This window comes from Lucilia cuprina, chromosome 5 (genome assembly GCF_022045245.1).
Source record: "Lucilia cuprina isolate Lc7/37 chromosome 5, ASM2204524v1, whole genome shotgun sequence".
NCBI classification, from domain to species: domain Eukaryota; kingdom Metazoa; phylum Arthropoda; class Insecta; order Diptera; family Calliphoridae; genus Lucilia; species Lucilia cuprina.
This window is the reverse complement of record NC_060953.1, coordinates 35,323,415-35,340,802: the sequence shown is the minus strand read 5'-3', so window position 1 is coordinate 35,340,802 and position 17,388 is coordinate 35,323,415. Positions and strand designations below refer to the sequence as shown.

At 32.4% G+C, this 17,388-nt stretch overlaps 5 protein-coding genes across 5 annotated transcripts; 2 read left to right on the top strand and 3 right to left on the bottom strand.

Annotated features, from left to right (window-relative positions):
• The first annotated feature begins 1,502 nt into the window (after positions 1-1,502).
• On the top strand, positions 1,503-4,791 carry LOC111686524 (NF-X1-type zinc finger protein NFXL1). Its single transcript, XM_023448882.2, has 9 exons — positions 1,503-1,766; positions 1,827-2,695; positions 2,757-2,873; positions 2,962-3,093; positions 3,151-3,359; positions 3,419-3,614; positions 3,679-3,879; positions 3,938-4,192; positions 4,256-4,791. The coding sequence occupies exons 1-9, from the start codon at positions 1,607-1,609 to the stop codon at positions 4,676-4,678; spliced, it is 2,562 nt and encodes an 853-aa protein (XP_023304650.2). The 5' UTR covers positions 1,503-1,606; the 3' UTR covers positions 4,679-4,791.
• LOC111686523 (dosage compensation regulator) lies at positions 4,790-10,629 on the bottom strand. Its single transcript, XM_023448881.2, has 5 exons — positions 10,432-10,629; positions 9,819-10,341; positions 7,877-8,198; positions 6,593-7,816; positions 4,790-6,516 (listed from the first exon to the last, which is right to left on the bottom strand). The coding sequence occupies exons 1-5, from the start codon at positions 10,508-10,510 to the stop codon at positions 4,912-4,914; spliced, it is 3,753 nt and encodes a 1,250-aa protein (XP_023304649.2). The 5' UTR covers positions 10,511-10,629; the 3' UTR covers positions 4,790-4,911.
• A 255-nt stretch (positions 10,630-10,884) lies between these two features.
• LOC111686522 (acyl-coenzyme A thioesterase 13-like) lies at positions 10,885-12,020 on the bottom strand. Its single transcript, XM_023448880.2, has 2 exons — positions 11,782-12,020; positions 10,885-11,374 (listed from the first exon to the last, which is right to left on the bottom strand). The coding sequence occupies exons 1-2, from the start codon at positions 11,866-11,868 to the stop codon at positions 11,012-11,014; spliced, it is 450 nt and encodes a 149-aa protein (XP_023304648.1). The 5' UTR covers positions 11,869-12,020; the 3' UTR covers positions 10,885-11,011.
• A 167-nt stretch (positions 12,021-12,187) lies between these two features.
• Positions 12,188-13,677, bottom strand: LOC111684267 (acyl-coenzyme A thioesterase 13-like). Its single transcript, XM_023446402.2, has 2 exons — positions 13,554-13,677; positions 12,188-12,772 (listed from the first exon to the last, which is right to left on the bottom strand). The coding sequence occupies exons 1-2, from the start codon at positions 13,638-13,640 to the stop codon at positions 12,401-12,403; spliced, it is 459 nt and encodes a 152-aa protein (XP_023302170.1). The 5' UTR covers positions 13,641-13,677; the 3' UTR covers positions 12,188-12,400.
• Positions 13,570-17,384, top strand: LOC111684270. Its single transcript, XM_023446407.2, has 5 exons — positions 13,570-13,712; positions 13,869-14,920; positions 14,982-15,483; positions 15,548-15,956; positions 17,193-17,384. The coding sequence occupies exons 2-5, from the start codon at positions 13,939-13,941 to the stop codon at positions 17,337-17,339; spliced, it is 2,040 nt and encodes a 679-aa protein (XP_023302175.2). The 5' UTR covers positions 13,570-13,712; positions 13,869-13,938; the 3' UTR covers positions 17,340-17,384.
• Positions 17,385-17,388: the final 4 nt, after the last annotated feature.

Here is a 17,388-nt window from a genome sequence, read left to right as displayed (position 1 = left end):
TGTTAATTTTTTGGGTCAATAAAGTATTTTGCTTTTTTAGGTTTTTTGTTTATTTTTTTTAATATTGCTGCATTATTTTATAAAACTTAATATTTTTATTACTCCTATATATTTGAATAAAATTTTTTAGATATTTTAGTAGTGGAACGACTAAATTTGGATATTTCTTAACCGATTTATTTTCCTATATACCTATCAGAATTTATCAATATTTGACTTAACATGAAATCTATCGTTTCTTTCATTAAATTTCGTAAAAAATAAGTATTCTGAATTGGATACATGATATATTAGATAATCAATGGATTTGCACCTAGAAAAAATGTTTTGTGAGGTATAAATCTATATATTATAACAAAAATAATCCGGGTTTTTGGTCATTTTGTATTAATAAACAAAAACTACATTACAAAAACCCCATTATACTGGGAAGTACTGTGTAAATTTTATTTAGAATTGTAGAATATTGATTCTTATTCCATAAATCTAACACTAAGTACCATCCTAACCACTCTAAGTATGGGGACATCACCATATACCACTATATAACTATTAAATGCTAAAATCTTGATTTTCAACCTCATATTTTAAATTCTTTATTTTATGAATAAGATACAGTAGGCGTATTTGGATCTGAATAGTTATTTTTGATTTGGGTTCTAAATATATATATAAGTGTATGTATTAGGTGAAAAATATTGCTTTTGTAGATGTTACGGTATGATAACCACTTCTATTTTAAAATATCTAAATTAGGTATTTTTCCTGTACTACACGACAGTTCATTTTACATGGGTTCCAAGCAATCTAAGGTGTGTTTAGAGGTCTAAATTTAAACATAGTGTTCCTCCTAGTTCGTATATAGATTTTGAAAAAGATAAATCAGGAGTCCAGTAGATTTTGATAGAGCACTCAGTGCGTTTTTTCTAATAATTCTTTGGATTATTTCATCTATTACTCTATTTTATATTTTTTAATGTTATTGATTAAACATTTCATAATTACATTTTATTGATTTACACTTGTTCTAGAAATCTAAACTATTTTTTTATATCGAAATTGCCTCATTATTATCCTTTAAACATTTTAAGGCAAATGACATCACATTTTCATCTAATGAGGATATGATTTTTGCAAATCGCAATTGAAAAATACTTAACACTCTTCCTTTTAACAATAAAACAATAAATTCCAAAAATAATTAAAAAATAATTTGAAAAACCCAATGAAATTAACCGAAATTCTCAATATGCAAAATACTTTATTGACATGCAAATTCTGATGAAAAATAATAAAATGTAACAACAAATGCACCAAAATTTGTATTTTAATATTTTTTTTCTAATTTTTGATAAAAGTTATCTATTTTAATAATTCAGTTCATTATTCCTTATAATAATTTTAATACTAGTTCTATAATTATAAACAGTGCTGTTTCATTAGACAAAAGACGTATACGATGGCAATGCTTTTTTTTTTGAAAATAATATGGCAACTTTATTCATGCCAATTGGACTGATAAAATTTGTTAATAAAATTGCGAAAAATAATTCTACGTGTACACCGGCAGAAGAATAAATAAATTTACTAATTTTATTTTTGTATAATGCCGCCAACAAAGGTCAAACAAGAAAACTCTGCTAAAAATCCAACTCAAAAATTCAATGAGACTCATGCCAGAAACATTGAAGTAGCCAAAAAATTGGTTGAAAACTACATTTCGTCGTCAGAAGATGAAGAAGAACTAGATGAGAATACTATTTTAAGTAAATATTAATGAAAATAGAAAGGAATACATTTAAATTTTATATAATTACCTTTCCCAGAATCGTTATATCAGCACTATGACAAACGCAAGGAGGATGAGCCGCTATTGGCCAAAACTGCTGGCTTTTTGGAAAATGTCTTACAAACTGGTGCAGCTACGTGTCTTATTTGCATAGGCAGCATTAAGCGTTCAAATGCTATTTGGTCCTGCAAATATTGTTATTGTTTCTTTCACTTGAACTGCATAAAACGATGGGCTAATGACAGTATGGCCCAGGCCAAAGCTCAAACGCAAAATGAACAGGGCTACTACAATCATATGGGAGAATATGTGCCACCTAAGAAGCCCAAAGCCTTACATTGGTGTTGTCCTCAGTGTAGAAGGGAATTTCAACCCGAGGAAAGACCTTCAGAATATGAATGCTTCTGTGGTAAAGAAATAAATCCTCCATCACAGCCCTGGTTAATACCCCACTCTTGCGGTGAAATCTGTGGTAAAGCGCTACAGCCAAATTGTGGTCATAAATGTACTTTACTTTGTCATCCCGGACCATGTCCACCATGTGCCCAATATGCCATTACATCTTGTAAATGTGGCAAATCTTCTGCAAAGTCAGTACGTTGCGCCAATAAGTTGTGGGAATGTCAGCAGAAGTGTGAATTGCTATTACCCTGCAAAGAACATGTTTGTAAAAAAATATGTCACAAATCTGGACAATGTCCGCCCTGTCAGCAGACAAGTATGCAACCGTGTGAATGTGGACGGGAAAAGGCAAAACGCCAATGTTGTGATCAAAAATGGCATTGTAAAAAGCCCTGTGGGAAGCCATATTCTTGTGGCCTACATACTTGTAAGAAAGTTTGTCATTCGGGTGATTGTGGAGATTGTCCTTTAAGTTTACCACGCTCTTGTCCTTGTGGTAAAACTGTAAGTAGATACAGTGTGGTATTCCTATTAATAAAGCAAATTGAGTGGGTTTATCTTATAGAAAAAAGTTGGTCCTTGTTCGGAGGTAATAGATACTTGTGGAGATACTTGCCAAAAGCTATTAGCTTGTGGCATACACACTTGCACACAACGCTGTCACAAGGGCAATTGTAATTTGGTAAGTTTAGCTAAGTTATATAGACGGACTTACATTAATCTGTAACTAAACTTGAATCGAATTACTTTTATGGTCTTAACCATTATAGTGTTTGATTATAACGAAAAAGAAATGCCGCTGTGGTATGCACGAAAAAGAATTGCCCTGTTCTAAGGAATTTACTTGTGAAACCAAGTGTAAACAAACACGAGATTGTGGCAAACATCCCTGCAATCGTAAGGTAAAATGAGAATAAATTAAAATCAAAAACATTTTCCTTTAACAAAATGCATTCTAGTGTTGCGATAGAAACTGTCCACCATGTGACAAAGTTTGCGGCAAACCATTGTCCTGTGGCAAACATAAATGCCAGTCGATTTGTCATAAGGGCCCCTGTTATCCATGTCAGCAAAAGTCGCAAATCAATTGCCGTTGTGGTAAAAGTAAAAAGAGCGTACCCTGTGGTCGTGAACGTACTGCCCGCGTAGTTTGTTTGGAACCATGTCGGTGAGTTTTTGAAATATTCTCTTATTAAATGGAACTATGTGTAAATTTTAAATTTTTAGCATACCTTCTAAATGCCATCATGAAAATAAGCATCGCTGTCATAAAAATGAGTGTCCACCTTGTGCACAACCTTGTGGATTAGCAAATGACACCACCAAGTGTGATCACAAGTGTATGGCGAAATGTCATGCCTCGGTTAAGGTGGCTAAAAAAGCCAATCCTGATACTACCAGCATATGGGAGCCTACTAAACAGGTAAATATTACTGCAAACTTTTCTTATTATAGAGTAATATTCTGTTACTATTGTTTCATTTTAGTTTGAATTTAAACAAATGCCTCATCCACGTTGTGAACAAAAAGTAAGTGTAACATGTATCGGAGGTCATGAAGTAGCTGATTGGCCCTGTTGGAATTCTAAACCAACATCTTGCCAGCGTTTGTGTAATCGTTTATTAAACTGTGGCAATCACAAGTGCTCTTTAGTATGTCATGCTGTAGCGGATTTAAAAGATATGAAGGTACTAGACAAATTTTGTTTACAGGCCATTCCTAAAGAATGTAATTTTCTTTGTTTAGCAACAACCTGGTTGTGCTCCTTGCGAACAAGGTTGTAATATACCACGACCCGAAGGATGTAAACATAATTGCCCAAGACCTTGTCACCTGCCACCCTGTTATCCTTGTAGTGTTGCTATTAAAACAAAATGCCATTGCGGCTTAATGCCCATTATCTATAAATGCAGCGATTATTACAATACTGAGGCTACTGAAGGTGAAATCATAGAAAAACAAGAAAACTTGAAGAGCTGTGGTAATAGATGTTTAAAAAATGTAAGTTTAAATGGGTCTTTAAAACAAAACATTTTAAACAGCATTTTGCTTTAACTACTTTAGTATCCATGCGGTCATCGTTGTGCGGCTAAATGTCATTCTGGTCCTTGTCCATATCCCGAATCTTGCCGCAAGAAATTACGCATCTACTGCGATTGTAAACGTTTAAAAACGGAAATTTCCTGTGACAAACATCGAGCTGGCCTACAAAAATTACAATGCGATGAAAATTGCGTAGAAACACAAAAGACACTAGAGTTGGCAAGACAAAAGGAAGAGGAATTACGTCGCAAACAGGAAGAAGAACGTAACCGTTTGGAAGTAGAACAATTTGAAAAAAAATTTAGCAAGCGTAAACCCAAAGAACGTAAAACATTAGAAGTAAAACATAAGGATCCTATTAATTGGAAATTAGTTGGAGTATATGCTGGTATTTTTGCAGCTGTATTGCTAGCGGTTGCTTTAGCATTCTACGAAGATCATTAAGTGTAAGAATGAAATTGACTTGGAATTAAACCAAAGGTGGGCCATTTTTAGATAATAAAGCTTTTAACTAAATGACATAAATAAACTTTTAATAAAACTTCCTTTTTTAAATACGTTTCAATACTAAGGTGTCTTTTATTAATTAATAAGCGGTAAATGTTGAAATCAAACGTACAATTGTTGACAATTAGCGTGTACGCATTATGTTGACTACATTTAAGTTCTATATGTATTTAAAATCGGCGATTACCCCCACCACCGCCATAACGTCCCCAATTACTAGTACCACCTCCGCGGCCGCCAAAGCCACTGCTGCCACCACCACCGAAACGATTGCCACCGCCATAACCACCTCCAAAACCACCACCGCCATAACCACCACCAAAACCACCTCGGCTGCCACTGCCGCCAAAACCACCTCTGCTGCCACCATCAAATCTTCCTCTTTTATTTGGTATTCCACTGCCACCAGATCCGCGACTCTGATATGGCATAACACCCTTTTCACGCTGTATTTGATAATCACCAGCAGTTAAGGTGCAAAGATCCTTAACCACATCCACCAGTTTCGACTGTGTTTCATTTAACTGCATAATTTCTGAGGGTTCATCACAGGCAGTCGATACCAAGTCTTCTAGGGCTGGTTTAAGAGCAGCAATCATTGAGGCTAAATATGGATCCATTTTGAAATTAAGCCAATTATCCAAACGTACCATATTGCCTTTTACGAGATCGACTTTGCGGCAACCGAACAATAGCAAATGTAAAGGTGCCACCATGGTCATTTGTTTACATGACACAGCACGTGTACGAATCTTTTCGCCGAAAACAAAGAATGGGTAGGGGAAAGTCACCGCCAAATTGCTGCAGTTCACCGAGGTTTTGTGTATTAAAGCGGCCTTTGATTCAGTAGTTAAGACCTTACGTTTTTCCTTATGGTAGCAGACATTTGGATATAGACCCAGGCATAGTAGAGCTGTGGCCATGTCAAGGACCGGATCATCCGAGTTGGCATCAATGCGGCCAGAAATCATTGATTCTTCTGGGAAACCAGCTTGTTGTAATAAATCTAAAAGTTGACTCTTAGCTTCAGCCATAACACGCATAGTTGACAGTTGTAGACCTTTCCATTCGCAAAAACGTATTTCTTCATCCTCTCCCTTATGGCGAGCATTTTCCCACATCTGAGTGGCAACAATCATGGCTACATGATCAGAACATTTGCTACCGCCTAATGATTTTTGATGATTTTGTAAACGTCTTTGGCCCAAGTCCAAAGCAAAGATCTCTGAAAATGTACTGGAATAAGAGGCCATACTGGCAGCTATATCGGCACAACCAAATACGGTACTCAACACCACCATTTTTCCTAGACGCGGTTCAATTGGCAACCTGGCCAATATACGACCCAAGGGCGTTAGCTCATCATTGTTATCCAAACAACGCATATCACGCAAAAGCACTTCAGCCTCAATTACAGCATCCAATGGCGGTGGCTCCAAAGCCTTCGACAAGAATTGATGTATAGATCCCAAACGTAGAAGTTTTATGGTCAAAGCCATTTCATGTAGTGGGGTACGGAACATCTCGGGTGTTAAATGACTTTCTAAAGCTTGGAAACGTGCCTTAGAACACAAGGTAAAACAAAAGCCGGGTCTTACACGACCTGCACGACCTTTACGTTGTTCCAAATTGGTCTTACTAGCCCAAACGGTGGCATAACTTGTAAGATTGTTATGGGAGGTGAACATTTTCATGCGAGCCTTGCACAAATCAATTACGAATACAATATCATCGATTGTAATGGATGTTTCAGCAATATTTGTAGAAAGTATAATCTGTAAACCACAAAATTAACAAAAAATTTATTAACAAACAAGTAAACAAAATACAATTACTCCCGTAAGCACTTACTTTGGTAACGCCATTTGGTACTGGCTCAAAAACTTTACGTTGATCTTCTCTAGGAATTTGTGAATGACATGGCAAAATACGATATTGTGGTCCACCAAATTGAGAATTTTGCAAGAATTTCATCAAGGCAAATATTAAATTCCAACCGGGTAAGAAAATTAAAATAGCGCCGGGAATATCTTTAGATTTAATGTGAAGCAATAATGACTCAATCAGCTCAAATGAACATTCCGATTCCGATAAAATAGCCATTGCATTTTTGGTTTGTTGCGAATAAGATGAATCGATAACTTTGTTAAGATTTTGTTCTGAAATATCTTCACCATTTTCCTTGATGACTGCATTCTCTTCATCATCCTTATCTTTGTTTTTCTTGCGAGATTCGGGTGTGGGTACAAACTTTGTCATTTCAAGACAATCTTCAAGGAAAAACTGTTGCACTGGATAAGCTCTGCCGGGTACCTCCATTACGGGACAACGTCCAAAGTACTCTGAGAACAGAGTGGTATCAATGGTAGCTGACATAAGAATAATGCGTATATCGGGATAAGTGTGCACCATGTCACGCAGAATCACCAACAGGAAATCACTGTTAACATCACGCTCATGAATTTCATCAACAATAATGTGAGACACACCACGCAAACCAGCCTCCAACTTACGCAACAAAACACCAACAGTGCAGAATAAAATAGCTCCGTAAGGACGAGGCATAACACTTTCAAAACGTACCGAATAACCTACAGATTCTCCTAGATTTTCGCAACGTTCGTTAGCTACACGTTCGGCTACCGATATGGCCGATATACGACGAGGTTGAGTCACGTAAATATTACAATATGCCCCCTGACCCGAAGATATATAATCTTCGAGAATGTATTGAGCGATTTGTGTTGTTTTACCGCAACCAGTATTACCACGTATAATTACAACGGGATTTTCATTAATGGCTTCCATGATTTCAGCGCGCATAGCAGCAATCGGTAATTTTTCACGAAAATCTAAGAATTTCTGATATTCAGGATTGTTCAAGCGCATTTCTTTGCTGCTAGTTTCAAGATCGTTACACAAGTCATCTAAAGAGGCTGTAGCCAAATAACCCTCATCAATATTACAAGCATTCCAGGCATTCCAATTTGGCTGAGGTGGCGCCCACGGAATTATAGAGGCTACCAGTTGTTGATTATCCATACGTAAACGATTACTATCTTTGCCGGTATTAACCTAAACATTTCATTCATCATTATTACATTATTACTAGCTGTTAATACAAACTCCATTTACCTGTAAACTAACAACATCTGTCTCGGGATCTGGTTTAATATTATTCATATCTACGATGGGTAAATCCAGTTCACGCACAACTTCTTCTATTTTTTGAACAAGCTCTGGGGCTACATTGACCTCATAGGGAGCTAATTCCTCATTATCTTTCTTTTGCTTAAGAGTGCCAGTATATGCCTCGATTACACCCAAATGATAAAGTTGACGAACCAGTGACAAGGCACATGATTTACTGGCCGACTGTTTGTTAGAACCCGTCTCACGAGCAGTTATAGTTCTCTTTAAATCACGCACAAAAATATGCATTTCTGCCATAAAACTCCTATAGAAGGTGTTTACAAAAACAACAAATAAAACCTTAGCTATTTAAAATATTAAATTTATTTTGAATTAAGTAGAAGAGCTCTTACCAGTTTCAACAATATTGTAGCATCTTTTATTTAGTAATATTTCATGATTAATGAAGAAAACGTCGCCATTTGAACAGCCTGTGGTTTTAAGGAAAAGAACATTCTCCTAAGACTACAACTACAACAAATTATACAACTGAAAACAAAAATAACCAATTAGTTTTTCAATTCAAAACAGTGACATAGTTTTATTGAACTATACGAGTATCAGACTTTCAAGAGCATTCCATAAACGTTCCTCCTACTAAAAAAAGAAGAACGTTTACGGAACAAAAAGTCAAGCTTAAGATACATACGTATCTTGATTGTAATATCATAATAAGTCACTGTTAACGAATTGAAAAAACTTTAAATAATTTTAAATACCAGTCTTTTCATATATTTTTATAAAGGAAACTGGAAAATATACATCCAAAAAACCACAGGCTAGAAACTTATTTCCAATAGAGGGAATCATAATACAAAAAATCCATTTATTATGTTAACAAAAAAATTGTCTTTAACACATTAATGGGATTCCTTGTTAGATACGAGTTTTGTGTAGTTTTATTATTTCTATTTATAGATATTCAATCATATTCGAGATTCAAAATATGATCAATTATCTTAGTACATATACTTCCAATTTCTTTAATTATCAAGATGCTACAATATCGTTGTTAGTTTTTTTATTTTTAAAGCTCGTTAGTACAATTTCGATAATTAGATGTAGTTATTAGTACATGACATTATGCAAAGATATTTTATGATTTTAGTTGGAATGTCTGATGAGTATGAGTAAATATAATAACTTAAGAAGCAGGTTGTCTGAAAATTTCCTTTGAAATGCAAAAGTGTTATCAATCTACTAGTGACCTGATAAGGTCACTATGCGTGTTGAGTATATAATTAACAAATGTTCGCTTATACAGAATCTCAGAAGGATATAGCCTGGGAACTAGGTACCATGACGATCTGAGAAAAATCCCTATGAAGTCAGATTGCACTAGTTCTTTAAAAATCGATTGCAACCTCTTCGGAATACACTTGTTTTTATACCTCTATACTCTCTTTCTTTTCTTTGAGTTTTCTTCCCTTTTTTTCTCTATCTCTGAACCATTACACTTAGCTAATTAAAAATATATACATTTTTTGGACTCCATTGGCTATAGTATTCCAAATAATTGATTCAGATAAACATCAGTGAGGAATTCGATTACAGTTTGAGTATCGATACATGAATATGATTATCCCTGACCTTTTTATTAAGCAGTTCATTCTAGACTAGAAGGTTTTTTTCAACTCCGTTGATGACGGCATAATCACGATTGGAATTTCCATAATTTATTTTTTGGAAATATATATAAATTAATTTTATTTTTTATTCCTCGACAGTATAGTGAACAGAATGCCTGCCTGTTCAAGAATTATTTAAAAATTTTAAATTTTTTACTATTTTAATATTAAATTTTTCTTTGCACAGCTTTTACATCACCCTTGCAATGCCCATAATACTTGTTTGTATTCAAAGTTTATGAAAACATTTTACTTACCTTGCATGATCTGGACCCACGGGAGAATACTTATAATCAGCAGATATTTTATTCATTTGCATAAATTGATGTAGTTTTGCTTTTGCATTCTCTATTGTCCAATTGCCATGTATGGCGGCATTAACATCAATTGACTCAGCCTCTTTCATGTCCAATTGTTCTTGGGCACGATCGATGAAATTGAAATGTTCACGATTGTCACCACCACGATCCATAGGACGGTAAGCTTGACCCAAATCTTGCGGTCCAGCATTACCATCAAAGACACGCCTTTGTTGGTTATCGGAATTGTTAAAGCTTTCACCACTGCCACCAGGACCATCATTAGTTGCAGGCACCGCTGCAATGCCAGCATCGGCGGGTACATCGCTTGGTTGAATCTTACCAGTACGTACGAGGAAATTTATAAAATCCCTAGCGGCATTACGTTCGGCATCTTTTTTATTGGTCGAATTGCCAACGGCCACATATGGATATTGTGGGATACGTATCTCACATAAAAATCGTTGACGATGTTTGGGACCTTAAGAAAAATTGTTTTTTGGGCATGCAAATTATCCATGTGGACGACTGTATGTGTTTTTTCTTGCTAGAATAATGCTGGACAACTTACCGGTAGGCCGACTTTCATATTTCGGATCAACTTTGGTTTTTGCACACCACTCATGAAAATACGATTTTATATCCGTCATCTTTAAATTATTTAATTAAAAGACAGATGCTACCAATTTACAATTGTTTTAATACTTTTTTCACAAATTACACCGGAAAAATATTTTTGTAGGTATAACAATGAAAGAATGCTAAAAGAAATTAATAGAAAATGTCAATGATGCCATATGAAATCAAAAACTACCCCCTTTTCATATACATATATATAAAAGCTGATTGTTATAGAAACTGAAAAAGTGAAACTTCAAGCTTCACGATCTTTTTAAATTTATACCATTTCCATTAAAATTGCCAAGATGTATGTTATTAACTTATAACACATATTATAAATTTAAATTGACATTAAAAAGAAGTACAAAAAGGTACGGTTCATCTTATTGCTCAGTTACAAATATTTAATAATATGATTATTTAAAAAAATTATTTTTCTTTAAAAATTTATTTTATATGTTTAAAAACAATAAACATATTCGAGTATATTTTTATATGTTTTAAATTGTAAGATTATAAGATAAAACGTATTATTTATCTTTTATGAATTCCTCACTAAAATCAATATATTTTGTTTGACCACCCTTAACAACTATGGAGCCATCTGATTTCTTTTTAAGAACACAATCAATAAACGCCATGTTTTTACCAACTTTCACTGTATTCGCATCAACAATTATAATCTCTCCTTCTTTGGCACTTTTTAAATAACTGACATGCAGATCGACTGAAACTCCAGGATGTGCATCGGTTGACATTAATGCATATGTTGTAACATTATCAATAATTGCAGCTGCACATCCGCCATGCAAAGTTCCGAAACCATTTACGTGTTCTTTTGAAACAGTAAATTCTCCAATACAGCGGCCATCACCACCACCAGTTACACGAAACTGTTATAAATTGTACGAGATTTGTTGCATATTATTAATAATTCTAAAAATTTTAAATGATTAGTTTTACAAACGAACTACTTAACTAGTAAACTTTTAGGACAATATGTAATTTTATAAAAATTGTGCATTTATTGTAATTAAAAAAGAACTAAGATTTACATGTTTTAGTATGAAACCTGGGAAATCAATATAAATTCGAATTATCACTTATATTACAATGTTTAATAATTTTGCAGAAATTGGCAAAATCCCTTCAAAAAATCTGGTAATACCACTTTGTCCAGATTGTTTCAGCTGATTTGTTTATTTTTATTTTTTTGGGCTTACGTCAGTTTATTGAATAATTATGAATGAAAACCACAAAAACTTTAAAATATTATTTAAAAATTATTTTTAAAACTTACAGCTTTTGTCACAGAATCAAAACCACCATTCTTAACGCAATAATCAGCTACAGTTTTTAAAAAATCAACACCACGTTTTGCTGACATTTTGGTCTAAGCTTTCAAAATGTTTTATACACTACGGCAGAGATTTAATTACTAAAATACATATATTTTTAAAAGGGTAAGTTCAAAGTCTAATAATCGTCTACAATTTAATCTATATGTAGCATGATTTTTCATTAATTTCATAGATAAAATAATTAAAGGTAATCCTTCATTATTTGTTTTTATTATTACTTTCGCATTGTGTTTGTAGTTTTTTTTTAATATGAAAAGTAGAAGAGAAGCATAAAATGGAAAATTGCTGAGTTGTATTAAAAAAGTAGTATAAAAAATAAAGTAGTACATTTGAAAATTTTTTCTAGTTTAAAATCGTGATTTTATAACAAAGATTTATTTAAATTAAAATACATATATAAATATTTGAAAAACAAAACATCAATTAACACAGTATATTGAGAATATAATTAAATAAGGATTGCTGTTTAAATGAAAAAACTTAAAACACTTTAAAAAAACAATGTCAATTAAAACATCTGAGTGTATTTATATATTACCAAAAATATATGTATGTAATTTAAAATCGGTGTAGCTTTTTAAATTCTTCCTTATTAAAGTCAACATATTTCGTTTGACTGCCCTTAACCACAATGGAGTCATCTGATTTCTTTTTGAGTACACAGTCAATAAATGCCATGTTTTTGCCAATTTTGATAGTTTTCGCATCGAATACTAATACTTCTCCTTCTTTAGCACTTTTTAAAAAACTAACACTTAGATCAACAGAAACTCCAGGATGTGAATCGGCCGACATTAATGCATATGTAGACATATTATCGATAATCGTAACTGCATAGCCGCCATGTAACGTTCCGAAACCATTTAAATGTTCTTTGGAAATAGTAAATTCACCAATACAACGGCCTTTACCACCATCTGTTATACGGCACTGTAAAAAAGTAATATGTATAATAATATTTATATTATTTATTTATAAAAACAGGTGGCTAATACAACTGAACTGTTAATTTTTAAAATTTTATGAATCTTCTATACAAATTTTATGGGATCATTTAATATTCAAAGAAGTTAATTAAACATTTTACGGATTAATAAATACGTTTTGCTTCATATTATGTCTGCTCCCATACTCGTCTGGTTTGCAAGTTTTTACATTATGTGGTTTCCGTTCTAAAATTTTACTGTATTTTGTTATTTACATAAATTATTATTTAAATTCAAATTTGTCCCGGGCATAACGCTTTTTGCTATTACAGTCAAAGCTATTTATAACGAACTCGTTTTTATTACGTTTTCTTTCAATGAAGAACAATTTTTATAACAAAACATCAAATTATTAAGAAATCTATGAAAAAATTATTTTTTTTTTTTGTATATGAAATAAATTTATAATTCATGTTCTTTTATCGCGTTATGATAACGGATTTGACTATTCGTTATGAACGGGTTTCACTGAACTTTAATTTTCCTCAAAAATTTTGTGTTCAAGTTCACTGATTCAAACTTTTAAAAGCACCAATAAAGTGATAAAAGTCATAAAAAATCTGGTAATGCTGCTTAAAAGCATTTCTCCAAACTGTTACAGCTGATTGATTGCTTGTTTTTCTTCTTTTCGTTGTTGAACGTCATATTATTACATGGTTTAAAATTGTGAATTAAAAATAACTAAAAAAACTTTAATAATTTCCATTATTTGTGATTAAGCTTACGGCCTTCAATACAGTATCATAGCCACCGAGCTTAACGCAGTAGTTTGCTAAATTTCTCAAGAAATCAACTCCACTCTTTGAAGACATACTGGCTCGTACTTTTGAAATGTTTTTCACTCTGCCACAGATATTTAAATACTGAAAGATATTATAAAAAGGGTACGTTTAAATTCTATTTCCTAAAATTTTAATTGTTATGCTGCATGATTTTATTTATTTAAAAATAAGAGAAAAATATTTTAAGATAATTGTTCATTATTTGTTTTTATTTTTAATTTCGCATCCGCGTTGGTATTTTTTTTATACAAACAACAGAGAAAAGCAAAAGAAAAGAGAATTTTGCAAAACTTGGTTGTCTTAGAGAGGAGTAAACTGAAAAGCAACTATGAATTTGACACAGTTATCGACCTCAGAATTTAAACTGGATTCCGTTGGAGATTTCTGTTTAAGTTCTAATGGTAATTGCATGGTTTTGATTGGTAATTCAAATATTACCATATTGGAATTAATGAATAGTTGTGACACTATGGTCTTGATGCCTTATAACAATAAACAAATTTCCATATCCCAAGATAAGCCCATTAATGGTCTCATAAGAGATATTGATCTGGTCCAAATATATGAAACAGGAAATATTCTGGAGGCGCAAGAATTGGCATTGGATATTATATATACTGCTGAATGTGCTACAGAGCCATTAAAACCAAGAGTACTACAAGCTGATATTTTAAATAAGAGTAATGAAAATGTCTGCTGTATTTTAACAACGTATGGTCATTGCGAGATATATAAAAAAGCCCCCATCACTGAAGAATGGAAACCTTTAGACACTAACTTATCCCAAGTTTTAATAACTGATGTATTTCCCTCAAAAGATTTATCTTTTCATATAAAAACTTACAATGATCTTAAGAAGTTTACAAATAAATTTATAATTACTTGTTTTGCCATGTCACGACAAATATCTGATGTGATCATTTATTTAGGAACAGCTGCTGGTCATGTTGTAGTTCTTAAATTTAATGAGACATTATGCAAGTTTGAGGAAATTTGTCATTTAAAAACATCCTTAAATCGTTTAAGTTATATTGCCAACTATAAGAATCTCCTGTTGATCGGTTGTGATCAAGGCACTGTACGTTTAGTAAAATCAAATATAGAAAATAGTTCTTTGCAAGAATTGGACTATTTGTGGAGTAAAATAGATCGTATGTCGTGTCGCAAAGCTGTTTTTACATATAACGAAAGTTCAAAAACCTATTTGGTGCTATTTTGTAAGGCGGCTCATGTATTGGCTTATTGTTTAGATCTGGAAGGTGTTATTTTGTCTAGTTCAATTCTATATGTAAGCGGTATTAAAATAACGGGTAAGAATATATACAAATATTATTAAGTAGTATTTTGGTAATAAACTATTGCATCATTTAGCCATTGAAGCTATTAGTGAAAATGAATTCATGCTAACCACCATAACGGGAGCGGTAAAATACATTAAAATTCTATGCCCCAACAAAGAAGAACTTAATATCGAAGAATCAATCATAGAACACGAGTTCGATTCAGCGAATTATCAAATACTAGGAGTAGGAGCAACAGCATCGAAGAATCTATGGTCCTTTTTACTTTATCGCAATAAAGATTATGTCCATCAATCGAAGTACACCAACTCAAGTGCATTTCTAAATGTTTGCAAATTAAGCACACAAGATAGTTTTATAAAATTAATCAATATGAATTTACCAAATATGAATATAGCCCAAGATTTAGTTATGGCAATTAATTTGGATATATTCAATAATTTTGAGGTGGATAAATATATGACTTATTTGGACTTGGAAAAATTAAGTTTTCCCCTTCAATTGAATGAAGCATTTTTACAAAAACTGCAAATAAAACTAATTATTGTACGCAAATTGGCCAACTATCAAAAGTAGGTAATTAATTTATCGTTATTTTTTTAAATTTTAATAATTGTTATCAACATTTTCTATTAGAATGAAATATAGAAAAATTAAATGCCAAACTAATATTGATCTACAAATCCTGGAACCTGCCTTGCAATTGCTGCATATTGTTTATCGTTTGCGCTATTTAAAGCAATTAACTTTTAAAGAAATTAAACTAACTCAGTTCCAAGAACAGTCTATTGTTTGTATGCAGTTAAAGTTTGATCATTTAATCAAAACTTTTAACATCATTAACACAGAGGAAGATATTAAGCCACAGAAGACTGTTGAGAAATTTTCATTATTTATTGTAAATGAGTATGATAATTATAAATTTAATCTTGATCATTTGCCGAAATTTGTGGAAAATTGTACGTTGTGTAATCAGTCAATTATAGATTTCGTTAAATGTGAACAGGAGCATGAGGTTAAGAGATGCATCATTTCTTGTACGCAGGTATGTTAATATATATTTCATATTTTTATACCCTTCACCTTCGTGAGAAGATACATAAGTTTGTCATTTCGTTTGTAATTTCTATAATATAATTTTTAGACCCTATATAGTATATATATTCAGGATCCTTTAGATAGCGGAGTCGATTAAGCCATGTTTGTCTGTCTGTCTGTCTGTTTGTTGAAATCAGTTTTTAGAGGACCCCAGATATCGGCAAGATCCGAATAATTCAATAATTCTGTTACACATGCTTTCGGGAAGATCGCTATTTAAAATCAGCAAAATCGGTTTATAAAAACGGATATATGAAATACATAATCATACGGTAAATTTTTGATATTGTACTCTTGTTTATAAAAATGAGTCAGAGCAAGAGTAGCAGAGCGAGAGCAGCACTAGTGTGTTGTTATTGGCTAGAAACATGAAATTAAGTATGTGAAGCCTGGCTTAAGTTAGAAGCCATAAAAGGGAACTTTTGGTACTTTTTAGTTTTTCAAAAGGTACTCTTTCTATAATATTAAACCTAGTAATATGAAATTAAGTATGTAGATTCGGAATTAAAATGAACTTTTTGAGTTTTCTATAATAAAGAATCCAGAAACATAAAATAAAGTATGCAGAGCCCAGATTAGACGAGGTGAGAACACATAAAAGTGAACTTATTTGTACTTTTTAGTTTTTCAAAAGGTACTTTTTGAGTTTTCTATAATAATGAACCCAGAACCCGGATTAAACGAGAACAAATCAATGGGGATTTTATGGTACTTTTTCAAAGATACTTTTTGAATATTCTTAAATATTGAACCTAGGAACATGAAATTAAGTATGTAGATTCGTAATTAGAACCCGGATTAGACGAGAACAAATCAATGGCTATTTTATGGTACTTTTTCGTTCTGCAAAGGTACTTCTTGAATTTGCTGTAATATTGAACCTAGAAGCATGAAATTAAGTATGTAGATTAGGTGAGAACACATAAAAGGGAACTTATTGGTACTTTTCGTTTTTCATTTTTCAAAAGGTACTTTTTGAGTTTTCTATAATAATGAACCCAGAAAAATTAAATTAAGTATGTAGAGCCCGGAATAGACTTACTTTCTTGTTTATTTTAAATATACAAAATAAATCGTTATAGATATTTGAAATAATAATAAGTGAATATTGCAAATAATTGAATATTTGCAATATTCTTATTAAATTTCTATTTAATAACTTCTTACTTTTTTTTAATTTCAGCTTACTCTATTCAAAACCAAATATTGTCCACACTGTTTTGCCCTCGCTAGAAATGATGATGATGCTAAGCTGCAGGAATTATTTTCAAAAGATGAGTGTGTTCGGTGCATATACTGTAGATTTTTATTGAAACAAGATAATTTTTAATTTTATATTTAAAAAGAGACATACATAAAAAATACAATTTGTGTATAAA

Excerpts from the sequence above, each read along its gene's own strand:
- LOC111686524 (XM_023448882.2), top strand. The coding sequence starts at position 1,607 with ATGCCGCCAACAAAGGTCAAACAAGAAAACTCTGCTAAAAATCCAACT. Across the intron at positions 2,696-2,756 it reads CTTGTCCTTGTGGTAAAACT|AAAAAAGTTGGTCCTTGTTC; the intron begins GTAAGTAGATAC and ends TTTATCTTATAG. Across the intron at positions 2,874-2,961 it reads ACAAGGGCAATTGTAATTTG|TGTTTGATTATAACGAAAAA; the intron begins GTAAGTTTAGCT and ends TAACCATTATAG.
- LOC111686523 (XM_023448881.2), bottom strand. The coding sequence starts at position 10,510 with ATGACGGATATAAAATCGTATTTTCATGAGTGGTGTGCAAAAACCAAA. Across the intron at positions 10,342-10,431 it reads ATATGAAAGTCGGCCTACCG|GTCCCAAACATCGTCAACGA; the intron begins GTAAGTTGTCCA and ends ATTTTTCTTAAG. Across the intron at positions 7,817-7,876 it reads CAGATGTTGTTAGTTTACAG|GTTAATACCGGCAAAGATAG; the intron begins GTAAATGGAGTT and ends TGAAATGTTTAG.
- LOC111686522 (XM_023448880.2), bottom strand. The coding sequence starts at position 11,868 with ATGTCAGCAAAACGTGGTGTTGATTTTTTAAAAACTGTAGCTGATTAT. Across the intron at positions 11,375-11,781 it reads TTGATTCTGTGACAAAAGCT|TTTCGTGTAACTGGTGGTGG; the intron begins GTAAGTTTTAAA and ends AATTTATAACAG.
- LOC111684267 (XM_023446402.2), bottom strand. The coding sequence starts at position 13,640 with ATGTCTTCAAAGAGTGGAGTTGATTTCTTGAGAAATTTAGCAAACTAC. Across the intron at positions 12,773-13,553 it reads ATGATACTGTATTGAAGGCC|TGCCGTATAACAGATGGTGG; the intron begins GTAAGCTTAATC and ends ACTTTTTTACAG.
- LOC111684270 (XM_023446407.2), top strand. The coding sequence starts at position 13,939 with ATGAATTTGACACAGTTATCGACCTCAGAATTTAAACTGGATTCCGTT. Across the intron at positions 15,484-15,547 it reads AAATTGGCCAACTATCAAAA|AATGAAATATAGAAAAATTA; the intron begins GTAGGTAATTAA and ends ATTTTCTATTAG. Across the intron at positions 15,957-17,192 it reads GCATCATTTCTTGTACGCAG|CTTACTCTATTCAAAACCAA; the intron begins GTATGTTAATAT and ends TTTTAATTTCAG.